We start from the raw sequence: 19,224 nt of genomic DNA, 5'->3' as shown, positions 1-19,224 counted from the left end.
CACCAATTCTGGATCCTTTCATGATTCTATTAGGGGGCATACCTATTTGGGAGCTCCCTTTTGATGGTTTTATATCTGAAATATATTCCAATCGTCTCTGTTAATGGTCCACCTGGCCGGCTTTTCCCTTGGGCCAGATGATTACAAGAACGTAAGATGCAAATACAGAGTCTACAAAGTGAAACAGTATCAAGGATAATTGTAGCTTTCCAGGGTTACTGATGGTGCAGAGCGGTTACTGTGTTGTGTTGTTTAAATACATTTCTTGCTAATGAATTCCCTGGTTCTGTTACTCTGTTACTCGTTTCATTGTTTTAAATTGTTTAACTTGCTTTGCAGCGTCACCCCACAAAGAAAAACAGTAGGGATACATATTTTTTATTAAATGCCCGGTTCCTGACATCTTGATAACCCATGGGACCAATCACACTTACGATGGTGGCCACCAGTGAGGAAAGTAGAGACGACGGCTGGATATGAGAGGCCTCATGCTATAGTTATTATGCTCATGTAGCGAAAGGCCAGGTGTCTCCCGCCGGTGGCCACCAGATCTGCCACTGGAGCGACGTTGACCAGCAGACAACCGGACTTTTGCCAGATGGGAAGTCAAGGCCTGAATGCACCATCGCACGCATAGTTCCTACTAAATGCCCAAACTCTTTCAAGAAATAACTGTTTAAGGTATTATTTGGTAAAAAAAAAAAATGTCAAGTGACATAATCTTTCTAGATCTCAGGGGTCTCTTCTAGAAACTCCAGATAATTTAGCTAATAATGACCTCCATTGTCTGACATCATGTAATTCGAGTGCATTATAAAAAATATGCATTTACCGTAGCTGTTATTAAAAAACGAAATTGTTATTATAGAAATACACGACGAGAGATGATATCAACACATTTTATTTGAAGACATTAGATTTATTTATGTGACTTGGTAACACAGGATTGGTTCTCGTGTAACTGGAGTAATGTTACTGTGAGCCTTATCTTCAGTTCTTTGTCTCGTCATCTAAGGAAAAAAAAAGATTGTAAAAGAATATGTAAGAAAAAGTTTGCAAAACAGACTGTATTTGAGAAGCTCTCATATACGAAACTGGAAGAAAATAAATAATAGAAAGAATTTGGTGTAATAAGAGGCAATTTTGGCTTATATAGGAGATCAAACATGAATTTCCAATTAGTTAAGCCTTTAACCAAGAGTCTCTGATACCAGATGGAGGTAGCTACCTACCTACTCTACAAATAAAACATACCAATCACCCTAGATATTAAGCTAATAGAGTATTTGTAATAGAAACATAAAGTTTGATAGCAGATTGGCCCCATCCGGCCCCATCCGGCCCCCGTTTAGTCACCCGTTTCTCCTGCTGTAAAGACTCAAACCTTAATCAGTCGTTGTTATGGTCTTAGATTCAGGAGCCGTATGCCTACCCCATGTGTGTTAAAATTCCCTTAATCTATTATACTCTACCACTTCCGCTGAGAGGCTTTTCTACTTATCTACCACCCGGTCAGTAAGTAAAAATACAGTGTTTACGGAGCCAATTGTCATTCCTTGGAACACTAAACGGTAATGGAAAGAAAAAAGTTAAATGTGATACAGCATCTGGACATTATCATTTCTGTTTCCAATTTTAAAAATATTTGAAAGTCAGCCATTGGAGATAATTTGTAAAGAATCTGGAGAAATCGAGAACTTGACAGGAAGCCACTGGAGTATAGTTTTAAAAAAAAAAACAGATTGTAGAGTGAAAAAAATAAAAAAATACATCCTCTGAATCCATCTCATACAAACGAGGGCTCCATAATACCAATATTTTACAGTCCATCAGACTTATTTGGGTTGAAACATTGCCTGCTTTGTCTTAACGATTGGACAACAGAGTGAGAGAGAGTACGGTAAAGTACGATGAGAAGGATGGAAGTTGGGAATGTCAGTTGGAATAATGTCTTACCCCAGCGGCAGGGAGAGTTATATTCTGCAACCGCCGATTCTCCTTGGAACAAAAAGATCGGGACAAACACTGTATCATTCTTTGTGATAATCACCGGTAATGTATCAACAACACATGAACATTCTCTATCTAATAAGTGAGCCACAGGATGGGTCATCAATCTCAGCAATATAAGGTTGGGTATTTGTGCATTTATTTGTGAATTTGTGTAGCTGTATCTTAATTAGATGTGAAGTATAGCAGACAATGGAGTCAGATAACAACTTTGGTGAAGCTTCAAAGGAATCATCAGGACATAGCCCTGGTGAGAAGGCAATTATTAGGAGACAAAGGACCGGACGGCCAAGGTAAAGTAATGTCATTGAAAGGATGTTGTAAAAAGGGACAAGGACTTAACAGAAGGACATTCGGAATAGACCGGAAATCATTAAGAGAGGAAGTTAGTAATAAAAGTTAGTATTATCATCATCATCATCATACTATTCCTTTGTTAAGCTGTCTGCTGTACAACATTCTATGCTAAGGTTCTACAGAGCATACGATAACATTGTTATTATCTGCCGAAGAGCTACTCCTGAAGGAAATTCGTATTACAATATTCAATTATTTCAATAAGCACAATAAGTCGGATTGCACAGGGAATCAGTGCATTAAGTGCATAAAAACAGTGGTTAACGGTATAGAGTAAACTATGTACTCATCATATCTGTCCACAGAAGACCATCTTACCTGTCTCATAATAATCGTAGACCTTCACTGTTGCCGGCTTGAGGTTCTTCACCTCAATGTCCTGCTCCACCGCGAAGGAGAGGTGGATGGGGTCATGCCCCAGCTACGAAAGGGTAAAGATAACAGCCTAGTAAATCCATGTTACTATTGTTCTTTTTTCCTTTTTTCTTTAATTCTGCGCATTTTTGGAGACATGAGGTTGGCATTTTATTAAATTCTGGTTACGACGTTCCCAAAACGCATAACATTTTAAGTATACAATACGTTGTAGCTAGATTATTAACTTCCCTGTTTTTTTTTTAAATTTCTGAATGGGGATCAACAGAGATCAGTCAGCACTTGTGGTATGGAATGTAGCAAATAATGAAAAAAAAAGTGAGGATGAAACATTTTCACCCAACCCCATACCCCCCCCAAAAAAGCATAACAAGCACAGATTTATCTGACCTCATCCAGATACAATGTCACCATGTCAGTCTGAATGTCACTCCTCTGTATCAGTTTGCTCTTTTCCATCTGTGAACAGAAACACAAGGATAAGGTGTAACAATAATGAAGTGTGATGTCATCTAAATGTAGGTACCCATGAAACCCACAGACGATTCCATTAAGCAGCTTAATTGCCATAAAGTATTACCTCCCTCACTGAGCTCTTCACTGGGATAAATCCAGACAGCATCTTGACCTCAATAAGGGCCATGTTGGATTTCTCTCTGGGTCCTGTGTATCTAAAGGCATAAAAATACTGAGTTCTGCTGCAGTGGATAATTATCCTCATAACCACAATATATAATTATCCATATAACCACAATTACATTTAGGTGCAATTGAACAAAGTCAATTAACAACTCTAGGTTCATAGTTAAAAATATATTAATGGCATTTATTAAAAAATAATAATTACATTAATATTCAGACCTACTCATTGTTCTCAAGCAAAGAGAAGATTTGGTATTTTACTATATTTGACTTAATAAGTAATTTCTACCTGTAGCAAATTAGGTATATTTATCTGGATTAAAAGGTCCCCAAGTAATAATTTAAACGTTGTTTGTTTTTATGTGCCAAAAGTCAACATGAAAACTCCAATTGGAACTGTTCATCTAAGAAGATGATCTCCTTGTTGATGAATGGAATAATAACTGATGAGTCCTATCACATGGAGGTCCACCTGGGGTATATTCATGCAAGCATAGCTTCTAGGGATCAATTAATGTAAAGATTGATAGCACTTTAGTAAAAAATACCTTAACTAACTTACTTAGCAATAATGTGGATATTGAAATGTGTTACTGTCCCTTCTGGACAATGACCCGGTTTTATCTCCACCGTCACTGAAAACGAGGCATCACTTCTAGGTGGGGGGACATTGTATCTCAGAACTGCCTGTTGGGCAATGTCAAAAGAAATACATTAGAGTGGAACTATAAAAGAGGCTGAACGAGAAGGTAAGGGTTCTACTCACTTGTACAAACACACATCCGCTCCCTGAGGCAGACACTGAGTATTCGCCAGGAATCTCTGGCAGCGGCGACCTCTGCAGCAGGAGCCGGTTGGTATGATCCACATGGAATTCCGTTACAGACGCCTTGGATCTGACCGTCACAGTCACATCCCCAATATTACTGAATGTGGCCTCTGCATACTTGGCCAGAGCCTGAAGAGCTACAATGGTATCCTGTGGACGAAGAACAACACATGTTCTAACCAAAACAAGGAGTATTTGCTCTAAAAAGGTTGGAACAAGTATAAGAAAGTGTAAATGTGAACATATACACATAAGAGGTGTGCTTAGCTAAAGAATTTACATTTTTTTCACGCAATTACACATAAAACAGTTTACTATCTAATGTTACCTGAGTAGACGAAAATCCCCCGTAAGGATTTTGCTGTTTGCTTAACCAGTTCACTATCTCGGAGGCTTTGCCCAAGTCCTTGGTAGGTCCAGAAAGCAGAGTGAGGAGTAGATAGGAAGTCATCTCCACTTCTGCAGATGGCGCGCGATACCAATAAGGAACATCATGTGGGGGTGAGGCAGATGTCCTTTCCCAGTGGAGCTGTCCATCTGCGGGCAGATATGTCATACAAAAAAATTGTGATTGACAGTGATATTGGAAATAGATGGAAAATAGAAGATGAGTGAATGAGAGTGAGGGAAAGCATGTGAGAGTGAGTGAATGAATGAGAGTAAAAAAAACAAAAAGCAAACAAAAATTCGGAACTCTCTTCTCATTAATTTCTTTTGTTTAGTTTTTGTACAATCTTATGAATTGACAAATTTAACAAAATTTAACAGAATCTGCAAGTCTAGTAAACACTATATGCACTGCATGACAAAAATCCTCTCTCACCACTTCTCACAGCCTTTTCCTCTAATTTTTCCAGCAGACTTTGTCTGAGATCTGTTTCTCCGGCCAGGGTGAAGGTGTAGGCCAGCAGAGCCTGCGTGTACACGCTGGTCACATCGGTGGCTGCCTTCCTCAGGCACAATAGAGCGTCTCTAACCAGAGGGTCCTAGAGGGAAATATGGTGTGTGCAGGATAATTTTTAACATGTTTCAAAAACAATGTTAATTTCGGTTACACGTCATCTGAAAAATATACCAGGCACCTTAGAATTCCTTTAATACATGTAGCTCAATAAAATAGTCACATCTGTTGTATAGTAATTTCACCGACATGAAAAGACCCCTTTAAACACGCTCCCTTTGTACAATATTCTGACCCCCAGGATCTGACAGACAGCTTTTGTGATTTTAATTAGAATATTGTCAATATCAGTATTTTAAATGCATTTAGTCCAGAAATAGTTACCTCTGTGGATACATCAGACTCCAATAGGGCTATGGTTACATAAGCAGAGAGAGAGAATTCATCATCTACTCCACCCTGGAACACAAAAGCATGACATAGCTTCACATATTCAGACGTCCATTCAGACGTTGCAGGCAGCACAAGCCTGGACGTTACCTTCATGGCATTATTGAAGAGTTTGCCCACACTCCGGAAGCAGCCATTATCTTGACGATTGTTTCTCAGCCAGTTGAAGGACTGGTTCAGATGACTTTCATCAACAAAGATATAAGGACTGGCCTTATTGAAAGATCTCACTACGAAGGCCGTCAACCTGTACAGATGTTGGTTGATCAGGAAAGGCAGAAACTTGTGTTTAGTAGAAAATTAATAAATATCAGTGCAAAGGGCTACATGTTCTATTTATACTTTGCTATTAGAACTTTGAAAACTAGCGCTGGTTTGAATCACTTAGATCAAAGGCAGGTGGGGAGCAAATATTTCACTCATTGAAATTGAAGAATTATTGGGGGATGAGCATTAAATCAACAATTAAATCCAGTATTGTACATGGGTATGGTAAAGTAACACTTGAACGAGATATTAATGTATCACACAAGCATCTCGTTCATACTATAACTCACCATGTGTTCCCCTCCTGGTCATTCTTACCAAAGGCGCTGTATGAGCCATCATCATGTTTGTATGTTAGCTGCCTTTGGTAACCTGAATAAACGGACACCGACAAAATGCTTATAGCTACATATAGCAATTGAGCTGAAGATCCTTCTTTTAGGCTTCAAGGTCTGGAAAATATATCCTTACTTCTTCGTTTCATCTCTTGTTTCTAAATATGTTCTCACAAAACAAGTGCACCTCTCAGCTTGTTTGAGTGTATGGCTCTTAAGAACTACTACTAATAAATTAAATTACTTAATTAAATTATTACAATAATAATAGTAAATTCAGGAGTATAAAACAAAATATCAGATGGAGGACTCCTCACCGCTCTCTAGAAACTTCTTGGCTTTGGTCTGGATCTCGTCATTCAGCTGCTGAGTCTTTTCCAGATACTGAAGGATGAAGATATTGGGGGAGAAGAGGACCATGTTTTGCTCCCCACAGCCGTACGGCATGGCCAGTAACCTGTCCAGGTTCTGCATGGCCGTTCCCATCAGATCGCCTACAGCAAACAAGAGGATTACCAGTCCAGAATTAAAAAGCAAAAAAGAATCTACGTTAAAGAAGGGGTCCATTGGTAGTTTTGGCTTCAATAATGCATCTGAACAAGAGTATCCATTATTTTTGGCTTTAATAAATCCTCAATGGAACAGTTTAAGGTTTTGTGTATGCTATTTGAATAATAATCCAGTTACCTTGAGCTTGATATTTCTAACTATTTGGTGATAGATGGAGGATGTTTTTGTGTATGATACATACTAGGTTCTAAAGCTGCTTAGAATGTCACTCTGTATCTGCCTCAATAAATAAGAGCTTTGGCTACACAAAAGGCTTATTATCATATGAATTAGGTTATACATTTACAAATGTCACTATGAGAATGACCGTTTGCTTACTCTTTCTCGACTAATAGAGCGAATGTATTAAAAGCGTGATGTGTTGTGAGCCTGAGGATAATGAGTTATTACCCAACACGGTTATATAAGCTCTCTCGGAATCCTTTACAATGTTCTCAGGGACCTTCAGGGATATCGTTTCTGTGTCAGATTGGCCTAGAATAAATAAAAAAACAATTTAATTCAAATTTGGAACTGGATGTCAAAGCAGTTCAAACTCACCATGCAAAAGTTGATACCCTTTTTATGGTCAACATAGTTACATTTGTAAAACCACGTAAGCTTTTGGTTCTTCAGATGGAAGAAGAAATCTCATTGGTACCCAAAGCTACTTTTTAAATATCACCTTCAACTAAAGACTCCATATTCTTTTTGGGTAAGGCTAGATCTATTTTCCCATTATATGGTCTATATAACATCTAAAAAGAGAAGTGGGGTCACTATAATATTACTTGGCTGCAACTGGACGGATTTCTTACCATCTCCTTTTTGCATACAGAACAGTGAGCTGTGAGATTTTTCTTCTAACACCCCACCAGGCTAATAAATCCAATAAAGAAGAAAAAAATAATAATATTGTAAATATTAATAAAAACAACCAAAAGATTTCATATGCAAGAGTTGATTCTTTACATAACATCCTACAATATACTGACCTGTACAAGAAGCGGTTTAATAAGAGTGTCAGTACTTCCCTGCTTGGGGACAATGGTATACTCGTTATTACACAATTCTAGAGTGTCCAGAGCTTCTGTGATCACGGTAATATTGACTTCACCTAATGGATGAAAAATACACGGAAACATTGTATCTGTACTCCAGTTAAATCATGGTAAGGTCAAGCATAGGCTGGGTCTAATCAAGGTGAGTATGGGTTGAGTCCCAACGCACCCAGTCTGGTGGCTTTTAGGTTCCAGTAGAAGGTTTTGCTTTCATCTTCACACAGACAGCTGGAATACTGGTAGTCAGCAGACGGTTCCTCTTCTAACTCTTCAGACGGCTTTAAGGTGGCTTGAACCTATTAAAAAAACAGATCGATTTTTTTTTAATAAGATTCGTGTGGCGTTAAATGCCAAATCTGGGCTTTAGCAGAAGGCAGAACACATCCGTCTAAGGAAACATATATGGAAAACGACTTCATGTGGACTTCATGGAGATGTTGGTAGGTGTCACCTTTATACACTGTTTCAGGTAGTTAAATACGGTGGCTTTGAGGGTGAAGGACTCTCCTCGGACCACGGAGTACGGCAGAGTGAGATCCACAAAAAATGGCTGGAAAGTGCGGAGAGAGGATGGTGAGGAGAGGCCAAAGCCACTGGGTCCCATACAGTAGGCTCCTGCGTTCCAGTCTGTGATGGTGTCTGGGGCTGTATGATGGAGTTCGATACTCCCAGATTCTCTGGAAACCAGACCAGAATAATTAGACGGACCAGCAGCCTGAGGTTGCCTGACATGAGATAGTATTTAGTTCTACATCTGTTAATGAACAAATAAGAACGAACCAACACCAGAAATCATCATTTTTAATGGTACCAATGAAAAGAAAAATGAAGTTGTAAAAATGTCATTATTAACAATACTAAAGGTTGTTAAAGTAAGAAAATGAGACTATATTATACATTTCTCACCCTACGTCCCTTAGTTCCCATAACCACGTCTCGGGAAAAAAAGTTCGAATCTTGTTTTCTTCTGTTCTTGAATCCTCAGTTTTTCCAACTACTTGAAATTTCACTTTACGTTTGCGAGTTATAACTAATTCCTCTTCTTCAGATGAGCTGCTATAATCACAATCTGCAGGCTTTTTAGTTTCAGCGCTGGTGAGAATTTTCAGGCCGATGCCCTTTCATTATAAAGAACAGAAGAATAGGCATAATAGGAATACGTATGCGGCTTTATACGTTGTATACTATTTCAAAATCCTGCATATTTTAGCCAGTGGGGATATGCGGGGCTTTTGGGATGGACATTTGGGCTTTTTTGGATAATAAAACTGAATGATGATTACAGTTAAGGTGTGTTTCATGGCAACAGCACGGCCCATGGCCTAAAAATGTTGAGTCCATCAGCTTGTAGGCAATTTTTTGGTTCACCACTATCCTATCTTTAAAAATTGAGGCAGAGAAGGGGTTAAAGAGTCCAATGACAACATTTCCATTCCTATTGACTCAGTATGGGCACGGGAATCTGTGCTTCTGCTGGCATAAATGGCTGTCCTTATGACATCATAACATGAAATGCTTCCCTTGTCTCTGCCAAACTTTGAGGAGCAGAAAAAAAGAGATCTGTGATAGGAAGATCCACATAAATCCATAAGGAACTATAGGGGACAGAGGTCACAAAGGCTGCTGGACCTCTTGGGACTTGGCGTCCTATCGTAGTTGCATGAGGTTACAGTACAAGAGGTTAAAATGAAAAGTTACGCAGCAACCTGGATTGTTAAACTCGGCAAACTCGACTATGGGCACCAGAAGTCCTTAAGGAGATATAAACATTAAACAATTATTACTAGAAATTCCTAAATTTTCTTCATGATGTTCGACACAATAGGGTAAAAATGGCGATGACATTGTTTGATCTTCATGGCGATATTAAAAGTGATAAATACCTTTAACGTGCTGTATACGTCAACATCTTTGCGTGTGAACCGTCTAGCTGTTCGTCTCCTAGTACGTCTTCCATAGTTACGGGGATAAAAACTGCGTCTAGCGACTTCGCTAGAGAAACAATACAGCTCAACCGGCCAAATGCGAAAATCGGGCCACCGTTCATCATTAGAGGGGAAGAGAGAATGGACCTTTGACAAGAGAAAAATAAAATTTGCCTTATTTATTAATAATACAAGTATTTCCATATGTCATGCAATTCTCGGATAATGCGAGTTTTAGTATAATGTAGCACATATTTAATGGTAGCGAGTCCAAAAAGCTGGTAATGTGGTGGCCACATCAAGTCTATCAAGAGAAGGTTGGTCTAAAATGTATTAAAAGGGTAATCTGTATGAAACTGAACTATCTCACTTTATCGGCAGTCAGCTCCGCTTCAGGTTTCAGTAACACGACACTCTGATCCACGACCCTCAGGCCACAGAGGGATCCGGCCTCTGCCCGAACCTTCAGAGATACATCTGATCCGGGAAGAACTTCTTTAGGAGAAAACCCAACCGATACCTGAGTTGGAGGGAGATTTCAAAAGAATTACCGGACTTAACCCATCTATTATACACCTTCGGAACTGTAGATCTTACATATGGCTCTTATTCAACAATCATAACCTTAACTCTTACTCAACTTCGTGTTATCATAATAACTTCTATTCTATATTATGAGATGGCAGAGGAGGGTGTTATGTTCGGACATTCAGGCATTTTCTGCAGGTTTTTTTCAACTCACTTTATTCTTGAAGCACCTCTGAACTTTGAATCTGGCCGAGTCCGCGATAATGTCTCCTTGGAGCGGGAGAAATATATACACGAGCGCATGGAGACTTGGAGAGACATCCGCATTTAGAGGAAGGTTAAACGTGGTGGTGCCATTCAGATCTGACAAAAAAAAAAAACAGGTGATTGGTGATGGGATGCAGCTGTTTTTGTTAACAGTTTTATGTTATGGCTAAACTTAGAATTTTATACATTTTATAAATTTGTGCGAAATATGATATCTTTGTTTGTGCATGTTGTGGATAGAAAAGAAGGATACAGTATACGCCAGAGGTCTATATAAGCACTCTTGGGAACTCTCCCGGTTCCGCTCGGAGACTCCAGGTGAAGCGCTGTTCCCCGCCTACTTTCCCTTCTGCAATTTTTAATTCAACATTAGCGGTCCTGTCCATTGATGTCAACCGTCCCCCCACTGACGTCAGCAGTCCTGCCCATTAATGTCAACCATCCCCCTAATGACGTACGCATTCGTGTCCATTGACGTCAACTGTCCTCCCACTGAGGTTATCGGTCCACTCACCCACAACCTAAAGTAAGAGGGCTTCGGGTAGCCTGAGCCAGGGTGCTCCCAGATACGTATACAAGCAGGTCAAGACATTTTTCAATAAAAGACTAGTTTGGGATTAGTACAGATATTTTTTTTAGGATTAAAAATGTATTTGAAATACCTTCATTGTGACTTTCTACAGAAATTCTTATGCTCCCAGAGTTCCATATAGATCCTTTAGACATCAGCTGGATAACATTTTAATAAAAGGTGAGCAGTTAGAAGGCGTTTGAGAAAAAGATAATTCTTAAAACTGAGCTGCAAATTAGGTCTTTAAGTAGGACAAACAGTGAAATCGGTCACAGTTTAAACAGAACAAATGAAGAAATGAAGTCAGATTCGAGAAAAATTAATAATAATTCAGTTGTTAGCGCTAAAATAATTCTGCAAAGGTTCATAAGAGTTACAAATTGTGGTATAAGTTGCCGGAGGTGAGGAATTCTGCTACCGTACCTGGCTACCAGAACCAGAGCCAGAACCCCCCACGTAGATGGCTGTAGCTACCCTCAGTAGATTTGTTACAGCAGAAGATTTGTTAAGATTTTAATGCAGGCTAATAAAGGTAGAAGGAATCCCCTACCAGATAATGTAAATCCAAGTGCTTGGTGTCTCTGTCCAGCACTGCGTGCCGAATGATATATTCCACGTTGACTTTCTGCTGCCCTTCGCATGGTAGAACCTCGCTCAGCGGGTGCAGCTTCAGGAAGCTTCTGCTTTTGGAGTAGTCTGCTGAAAGGGTCAGACTGGCAAAGCCATATCGAGGGGTAATAATACTAAGATTATATTCCAGTCTCTCCGCTTCTGTATTGACCTGTGAGAAAGAAATAGATTGCTTCTGTACAAAGTAGGCAGTAAGTATCCAAGGAAATAAGGATACATTTTTATATTGAAATTCTACTTGGGCGTTCCGGTTTTGTAACATTGTAGAAGTGGTAGAGGGTAATACAGTGAAGGGATTAAACATGCATGGGATCGGCATATGGCTCCTGAATCTAAGACGAGACCAACGACTGTGTGTAGAAAACATGTATCATTCGAAAAACACACAATTATTTACTTTTATGACGGTAGGTCCCTGCCAGTTTGTCGTATTATCAAGTTGAAAAGAAGCGTGACCGTTCCTATCAGTGGCTAATTTTAGATGTTCCACTTGCTCTCTGTTTGTGCTGGTGAGATGGACCAATCTGTCTGGCACTGGGTTGCCGTAAGTATCTTCAACTTTCAGCTGCATAGAAAGAGTGGAAAAGAAGTTTGTCAAGACTGCGATTAAATTAACATTCAAATAAATTACCAGGGTTAGGAAAACACAAGCTCTGTGATGTTTGTTTGGCCTAATGTGCCACAAGCATTGTTACCAATATTGGTGAATGTCATGAACAGGAATGCATAGAGGGAACAGATGATGGTTCTACCCAAAATCCAAAGAATGACTATCAAGGTATCAAGCTTTGAAGGGTTAATTTCTCCTGAGTGTCTGACAAATGTGATTATATCCAGAGTTAGCTGTCTAGTTTTTTTAGTTAGAATCATTGGCATTAAATATAAGGATTATTTAGAATGTAATATCTCTTTAATCAGTGTAAATTACATTTGATGTCATCTTCTACCCGCTCCTGTTGAATTTATAAGACCTGAATCGGGTGACTTGCCTTCCCAGCGTATGGAATTCCAGATCTGTAGCTATCTTCAGGATCCACAAACGATATTTTGTCCATCACATTGGAGATTTTGCTTTTCCCGGTTGTGAATAACTGAATCCCTGTATTGAGAGAGATAATAAGACTTTTTGGACCACAGAGGACTTCAAAAAAGTAAATATTCGTTGTAAAAGAGTGATGTGAAAATGTCAATCATTGTTAACTGACCTTCGATTTTCTGTACCGTTCTATAATTCAAAGTAAAGTCTTGACATGGTGCCATAGGGCTTGATCCATAAAGATATACATAGCTTTACATAACTATCACACATCCACAACAAGTCAAAGGCACTGCCAGGGCCCGGCTGGCTTCTAGGGATGGGCAGACTAAAATACTTCAAAAAGGGCTGGTCTGGCTTGAACAGGCACACTTGCAGCTTAAAAGCTTAAAAGGGGACGCTCTGCTAAATGGATAAAATATTAGGAACGCCATTCCAAATAATATTAAATACCCAAACTCCTCCTGGAAGTAATTAGTGGATAATTGCTTCATCGTCGTGAGGTTCTGGAAAGACAGAAGGAATGTCCTCACCTGTCCCGTCCTCTGTTATAGACGCTGTTCCTTCCAGGGATCTCGATAAGACGGTGCTATTAAGTTTTAAGTTTTCAGTTTGCACTTCTGTTATGGAGCATCCACTAGCGTCCAGCTGAGAGAAAGAGATGTGCACATAACATAACATAACAATAACAGCGTGTCACTGCTCCAAGGTTTATGGACTATGGTCCAAATTACCCCAAAACTACCTAAATTACCCAAAAAGATCTGAAATTAACCCCAGATTAGATAAGCATAACACCAAAAAGCAAACATGACTCTTAGCACCCATGAAATTCTCCTTCTCTGTCTGCGAACAAGGCTCATGCCATCAATCCGCCAATGATGTCCCACGCCGTTGGCATCCCGGACTGGGTGCGCGAGCATATATCACGTGACCTGCTCAAATTAAGACGACCCCTGATAAAATTTGACCTGTCTCTTCCTCCTTGCTAAATTGTAGTGATCATTGAGTGTGATCTTGAGTTTATTCTGATGTTGACCCTGAATGTCTATCGTTGGTGACCCTTGCTACTTGCCCCAGCCTATTGCCTTTCCCACCACGATTCCTTCGTTACTGAATATCCGGCCTTTTTGCGTTTTGTACTCCACATCGCAAAAGTCCTCACAATATCTCTTTAAAGGTGCTGTTCCACCTAGTGTGCAGAAGTCAATAATACACTAGTTTTAACTAAATCCAAAATTTTAAAATCCAAGCCATTCTCAAAACATTCTTTATTCATGGAAAATAATTCCTTGTTGATGATTTCCCAGGGAATTCTTACTTGCCACGAGACAAAGGCTCATAGAAATTGCAATATAGATCCAAATATCATTCTCACGTCACTCCGATTTCCTTACCCGACCAGAGATCTCGATGCACTCATAGGAATATTTTGATTTGTAGAACCCCTTTCTACACAAAGTACAATTGTACACACCTTGCACTGGCTTCCCATATGTATACCTGACGGCAAAACAAAACAAAGAGACTCGTCAGTTTAGGAGTAGATAGACAGAGTCATGAGACAGAGAAAAAAATTTGTTCCTGGCAAAATGTAACTAATTTCCATTGCGACCATTAATTTTATTTTGCTAGACATACCTTCCACATATCTTAATAGGGAACTGTTCTCTGTTAAACAGAACCACCTCAGGAAGCTCAAGAATCACCTCGAATTTTGGGAGCACTATGGATAGAGGTGAGAAAGCGTTCAAAGACGGCACAAAGAATGGATTGGAAGTATGGAATGATTCACAAATGTCCCTCACCATATTCTTCCACATTAAAGGTATGGACTACATCGTTCAATTTGATGGAATATTCCCCCAGAATGGGCTCTGGAGAGAGAGGAAGAGAGAACTCTGCGATGCCTCGGATCAGGGTTACGTTCTGCCATTGCCCAATCCGATTCTTTTGTGGATCCTAAGAAACAGAATTAAGCACTCAATTTTAAAAATAAGCAATTTTTTTCCCTATCCGTATATATGTATTTCTGCTCTATTGACTCTAAACGCAACACACAGCATTATTTTTAAGGGAAATTATGAATTTTCTCCATTTTACAAACAAGCTTTATGAACAGGGCCCTAAATTGCTTTGCTTAAGTCTTCAATTTCAGTTTTCTGAGATGTGTGTTTTCCTGATTTTATTTTACACATATTTTATGTGTGTGTTAGCGTAAGTGTATATATGTGTATGTATATGTGTGTTAGTGTGTGTTAGCGTGAGCTTGTGAGTTTGTATAAGTGTGTGTGTGTGTATATTAGTTAGTGGGGGAGGGGAGTAAGGGGCCACTCTTGGCTTTGTCTGCCCCCCCCCCCAGGCCAGAAGGTGCCTGATATATGCTCATGTATTGTCTTTTTCTTATGCGTCCTAAATAATTTTTACCTGTAATTCGATAGTTGCAATCTGGAAAGAAAGAGAAAAACAAATATTTATAAAATTGTTCCCTGTATTCATATATCATCCAACTATGTTTGCTTAATGACCACATTAGTGTCTGTATCGCTTTAAGGAGCTTCTTCCGCGTAGGAAGTTCGATTTTTTGGTTCATTTCCAACCAGAATTTGTTTTATTTATTATCCCACCTCTGACATTGGGTTAGCTTTGATGAGAGTAAAGCTCTTTATCTGGAGGTGGCCACCGCATCACAAAGGAGGCTGAAAAGACTGGTCCTCATATTTTTCAATGAAAATAATTTATCAGTATGAGTCTTAATTTAATAAATTGGCCCAGGTGCATGTGATCCTGTCTTAATTTATAGACAACATTTGTGTTTTTAGCAAAAAAAAAAAATATGGTGACCAATGTGAATTTCTCCCGGCAGTGAACATGCATTGACTGAATGCCAGGTATTAACATGATTATTATTATTATTATTAATATTATTATTATTATTATGCCCTGATAAAGATTTGTTTATTATAGGGACACAAGTTTTTTTGGTAAGATTTTATTTTTGAATAAACGTATTTTTACAGTTTTGAAAATTAATTATTATTATTATTTTTTTTTATCATTTTGTCCATCTATATGCATCTCATTGACAATATCTTACCTGATGTCTGTTTGGTTGAAGATTTTCTTTCAGGGAGATAACTCTGAATTTCACTGATAGAAAAACATATTTTTACAATAAAAATAATGAAAACTTGTTGCTGGCACGTTAAGGAAACACAGTTATAAGATATCTAGAAACACAGGAAATGTGCGTTTTGCAAACAAGCAAATTGCTGACTGTAACATAATTGCAAAAGGGTTTTCTAACAATTAGCCTTTTAAAATTAAACTTGGATCAGCGAACACAACGTGCCATTGGAACACAGGAGTGATGGGAGTGATAAAGGGCCATTGGAACACAGGAGTGATGGGAGTGATAAAGGGCCATTGGAACACAGGAGTGATGGGAGTGATAAAGGGCCATTGGAACACAGGAGTGATGGGAGTGATAAAGGGCCACTGGAACACGGGAGTGATGGGAGTGATAAAGGGCCATTGGAACACAGGAGTGATGGGAGTGATAAAGGGCCATTGGAACACAGGAGTGATGGGAGTGATAAAGGGCCACTGGAACACGGGAGTGATGGGAGTCATAAAGGGCCATTGGAACACAGGAGTGATGGGAGTGATAAAGGGCCTCTGTACGCCTATGAAAAGATTCCATTAAAAATCACCCGTTTTCAGCTACAATAGTCATTTACAACATTAACCCCGTCTGCGCTGGATTTCTGATCCATTTCATGTTATTTTAATGGACAAAACTTGTATTTCTTTTAAAAACAAGGACACTTCTAAGTGACCCCAAACTTTTGAATGGAAGTGTGTATATATAATGTAGTTATAGTAGATATTAACCATTTAATTAAATTACTATATACAGTTAAAACAAATCTTTAGGTAGAATACTTGTCTCTAGCCCATTAATACCGGTTTGTCCTGGTTTATATACTGGTTTGTCAGTCTGGATCAGAATAGCAGATCTTTCCTTCTTCAAGACAACTTTAGTGTTTTCATTTATATTCTCATCTAAACTTTGAATGGAAACATAGACTGTAGCGACCTCTTCCGAAGAGTCAGAAAGATCGGGAACCTGTGGAGAACACCAAATTATATGATTGATACAGGAACCTTGAGCAAAAATTGCCAAGACTCTGCTCTGGAACCATGTAGAGCACGAACCACATGCTCCATTTTTATCATACATTGAACATAGAATCATGTAGAGTTTGGCGGTCCATTCACTAAATGGAAAATGAATGTGAGTTAGTAGGTGAGGCAGGTTGACAGATACACGGATAGGGTGACATGCCAAACATGTATGTTCACAAACGCCAGGTGAGCCGCCGGTCCGACAGCTGTCCGAGCGCTGTAGCGTGTGGCCAGAGGCAGATATGCCCCGCTGCACAATATGTCATCACCATCCCAGCCCCGAGGTTATCTACTGCCAACCAGCTTTTACTCTTGCCTAGATATGATACCAAGGTCAAACTGGTCATTTATGAACATTTAGGATCTGCTTGCCCATGCTGGGCCACCTATCCCAGCACAACAAGCGCTGTGTTCCTGCAGCAAGCGGGGTATATAGATATCAGGGGCAGTTGGGTAGACGGCCAGTTGTCCCCAGTAGTGGGCGTACCTGAAATGTAACACAGGAGAACAGAGAGTCCCGATTGAGGTTTTTCTCTATGAAGGTCGTATTTCCACTTCTTGTGCTCAGAGACAGCTGGATATCAACTTCTCTCTCTGCTCCCTCAATGTGAAAGCAAGCAAGCTGGGGACGGAGACAGCGTAATTCTGAAGGGAATATCACAGCATAATGCCTAAGGAAAAAAAGCATTAGGAATGAATTATGGGCAATATACATATATATATACACACATATATAAACTTAAACCTGGATCAGCAAACACAACGTGCCATTGGAACACAGGAGTGATGGGAGCGATAAAGGGCCATTGGAACACAGGAGTGATGGGAGTGATAAAGGGCCATTGGAACACAGGAGTGATGGGAGTGATAAAGGGCCATTGGAACACAGGAGTGATGGGAGTGATAAAGGGCCATTGGAACACAGGAGTGATGGGAGTGATAAAGGGCCTCTGTGCGCCTATGAAGATAGTCCATTAAAAATCAACCGTTTCCAGCTACAATATTCATTTACAACATTAACCCTGTCTGCGCTGGATTTCTGATCCATTTTGTGTTATTTTAATGGACAAAATTAGCTTTTGTTTCAAAACAAGGACATGTCTAAGTGACCCCAAACGTTTAAATGGTAGTATATATATATATATATATATATATATATATACACGTAGATAGATATTATATATATATATATATATATATATATATATATAGGTATGGAGATCTAAATAAGGTATGAAAGTTCTTATATACAGTACACCTCTGATCAAGATGTATATATATATATGGTTACAGTGCACCTCTTCTTCTAGATTCTTCCAAGCTTTATGTTTTTATAATGAACTCTCCTTCGAAGTAATGATTACGCCTTTAAGTGAAACATTTACTGCCACTTACACAACAAACACTCACAGTTTTGTCTCCGCTGTCCAGGAGATCTGCAGTACGAGGAGCCCCACATACAGAACTCGGGGCCACATAATGTATCCCTCCGTACAGCTCCGGCCGCTCTGTGTTGGTTGAAACCGAATAGCTCAGGTTTAAATAGATTGTGGGAGAATAAATATTTGTTAAGCACAGATATCTGAATGGTTCAAGGTTTGTGACAAGAAAAAAGGATGTATCCAACAGGGCGAGTTAATGTTTATTTGTTGCATTTATTATTAGGGTCACAATGTTTTACACACACATATACAGTATAAATACGGTATATATATATAGAACTCTTTACAATAACTGAGACATTTTGAGTCATCATTATGTTGCTGGAAGGAACAGCTATTTCTCCACAAGAGCTTCTTGAATCTGGCATTGTCCACCATTTGTGGGATATGGGTGAAGGTTTTCACCCATTCCTAGGTTAGAACCTATACTTCTATACTATACTTCTTTTCTCTCACCCCCACAACTTTCTTCCTCTTCTCTATCTCTCTTTCATCTTTTTCATTTCATTCCTTCCTTCTCCCTCCTTTCTATATCATTTCTCTCCCCTTCTTCCTTCTCTACTTTAGATCCTCCTACACAAACACTATGTAGCCGCACTCTACTCCACAACACTATCCACCAAACACTCCCTAAACCCACACAGTCTGGCACCCCCTCCCCTACACTGAAAAGAACACACTGTCCACCATCCCCTTCCCCACACTAGAAACAAAATACTGTCCAGCATACCCTCCCCCACACTAAAAACAAAATGCTGTCCCCCACTATAGAAAGAAAGAATTGTCCAGCAATATACCCCCCATAATGGTAACAAAACACTGTCCAGCATCGCCTTCCCCACAATGGAAGCCACACTCTCA

General features: G+C 39.4%; 1 protein-coding gene across 1 annotated transcript; it reads right to left on the bottom strand.

Moving 5' to 3' along the window:
- Nucleotides 1-990: 990 nt before the first annotated feature.
- LOC149288717 (alpha-2-macroglobulin-like) lies at nucleotides 991-18,399 on the bottom strand. The gene is made up of 35 exons (XM_089491426.1): nucleotides 18,332-18,399; nucleotides 17,409-17,592; nucleotides 16,700-16,862; nucleotides 15,831-15,883; nucleotides 15,161-15,181; nucleotides 14,542-14,695; nucleotides 14,375-14,459; nucleotides 14,131-14,236; nucleotides 13,267-13,381; nucleotides 12,687-12,796; nucleotides 12,095-12,262; nucleotides 11,618-11,848; nucleotides 11,156-11,225; nucleotides 10,444-10,598; nucleotides 10,072-10,221; nucleotides 9,660-9,848; nucleotides 8,683-8,894; nucleotides 8,228-8,453; nucleotides 7,946-8,072; nucleotides 7,711-7,832; nucleotides 7,534-7,594; nucleotides 7,127-7,210; nucleotides 6,484-6,660; nucleotides 6,122-6,203; nucleotides 5,655-5,811; nucleotides 5,499-5,573; nucleotides 5,037-5,199; nucleotides 4,542-4,750; nucleotides 4,151-4,363; nucleotides 3,947-4,071; nucleotides 3,323-3,413; nucleotides 3,133-3,201; nucleotides 2,686-2,788; nucleotides 1,957-1,998; nucleotides 991-1,010 (listed from the first exon to the last, which is right to left on the bottom strand). Exons 1-35 carry the CDS (start codon nucleotides 18,397-18,399, stop codon nucleotides 991-993), a joined length of 4,380 nt encoding a protein of 1,459 aa, XP_089347552.1.
- Between the last annotated feature and the right edge of the window lie 825 nt (nucleotides 18,400-19,224).

This window comes from Sceloporus occidentalis, unplaced genomic scaffold (assembly GCF_023333645.1).
Source record: "Sceloporus occidentalis isolate IW3139 unplaced genomic scaffold, rSceOcc1.0.p SCAF_50, whole genome shotgun sequence".
Lineage (NCBI taxonomy): Eukaryota > Metazoa > Chordata > Lepidosauria > Squamata > Phrynosomatidae > Sceloporus > Sceloporus occidentalis.
The sequence above is the reverse complement of the archived record's forward strand: the minus strand, read 5'-3'. Positions and strand labels throughout refer to the sequence as shown.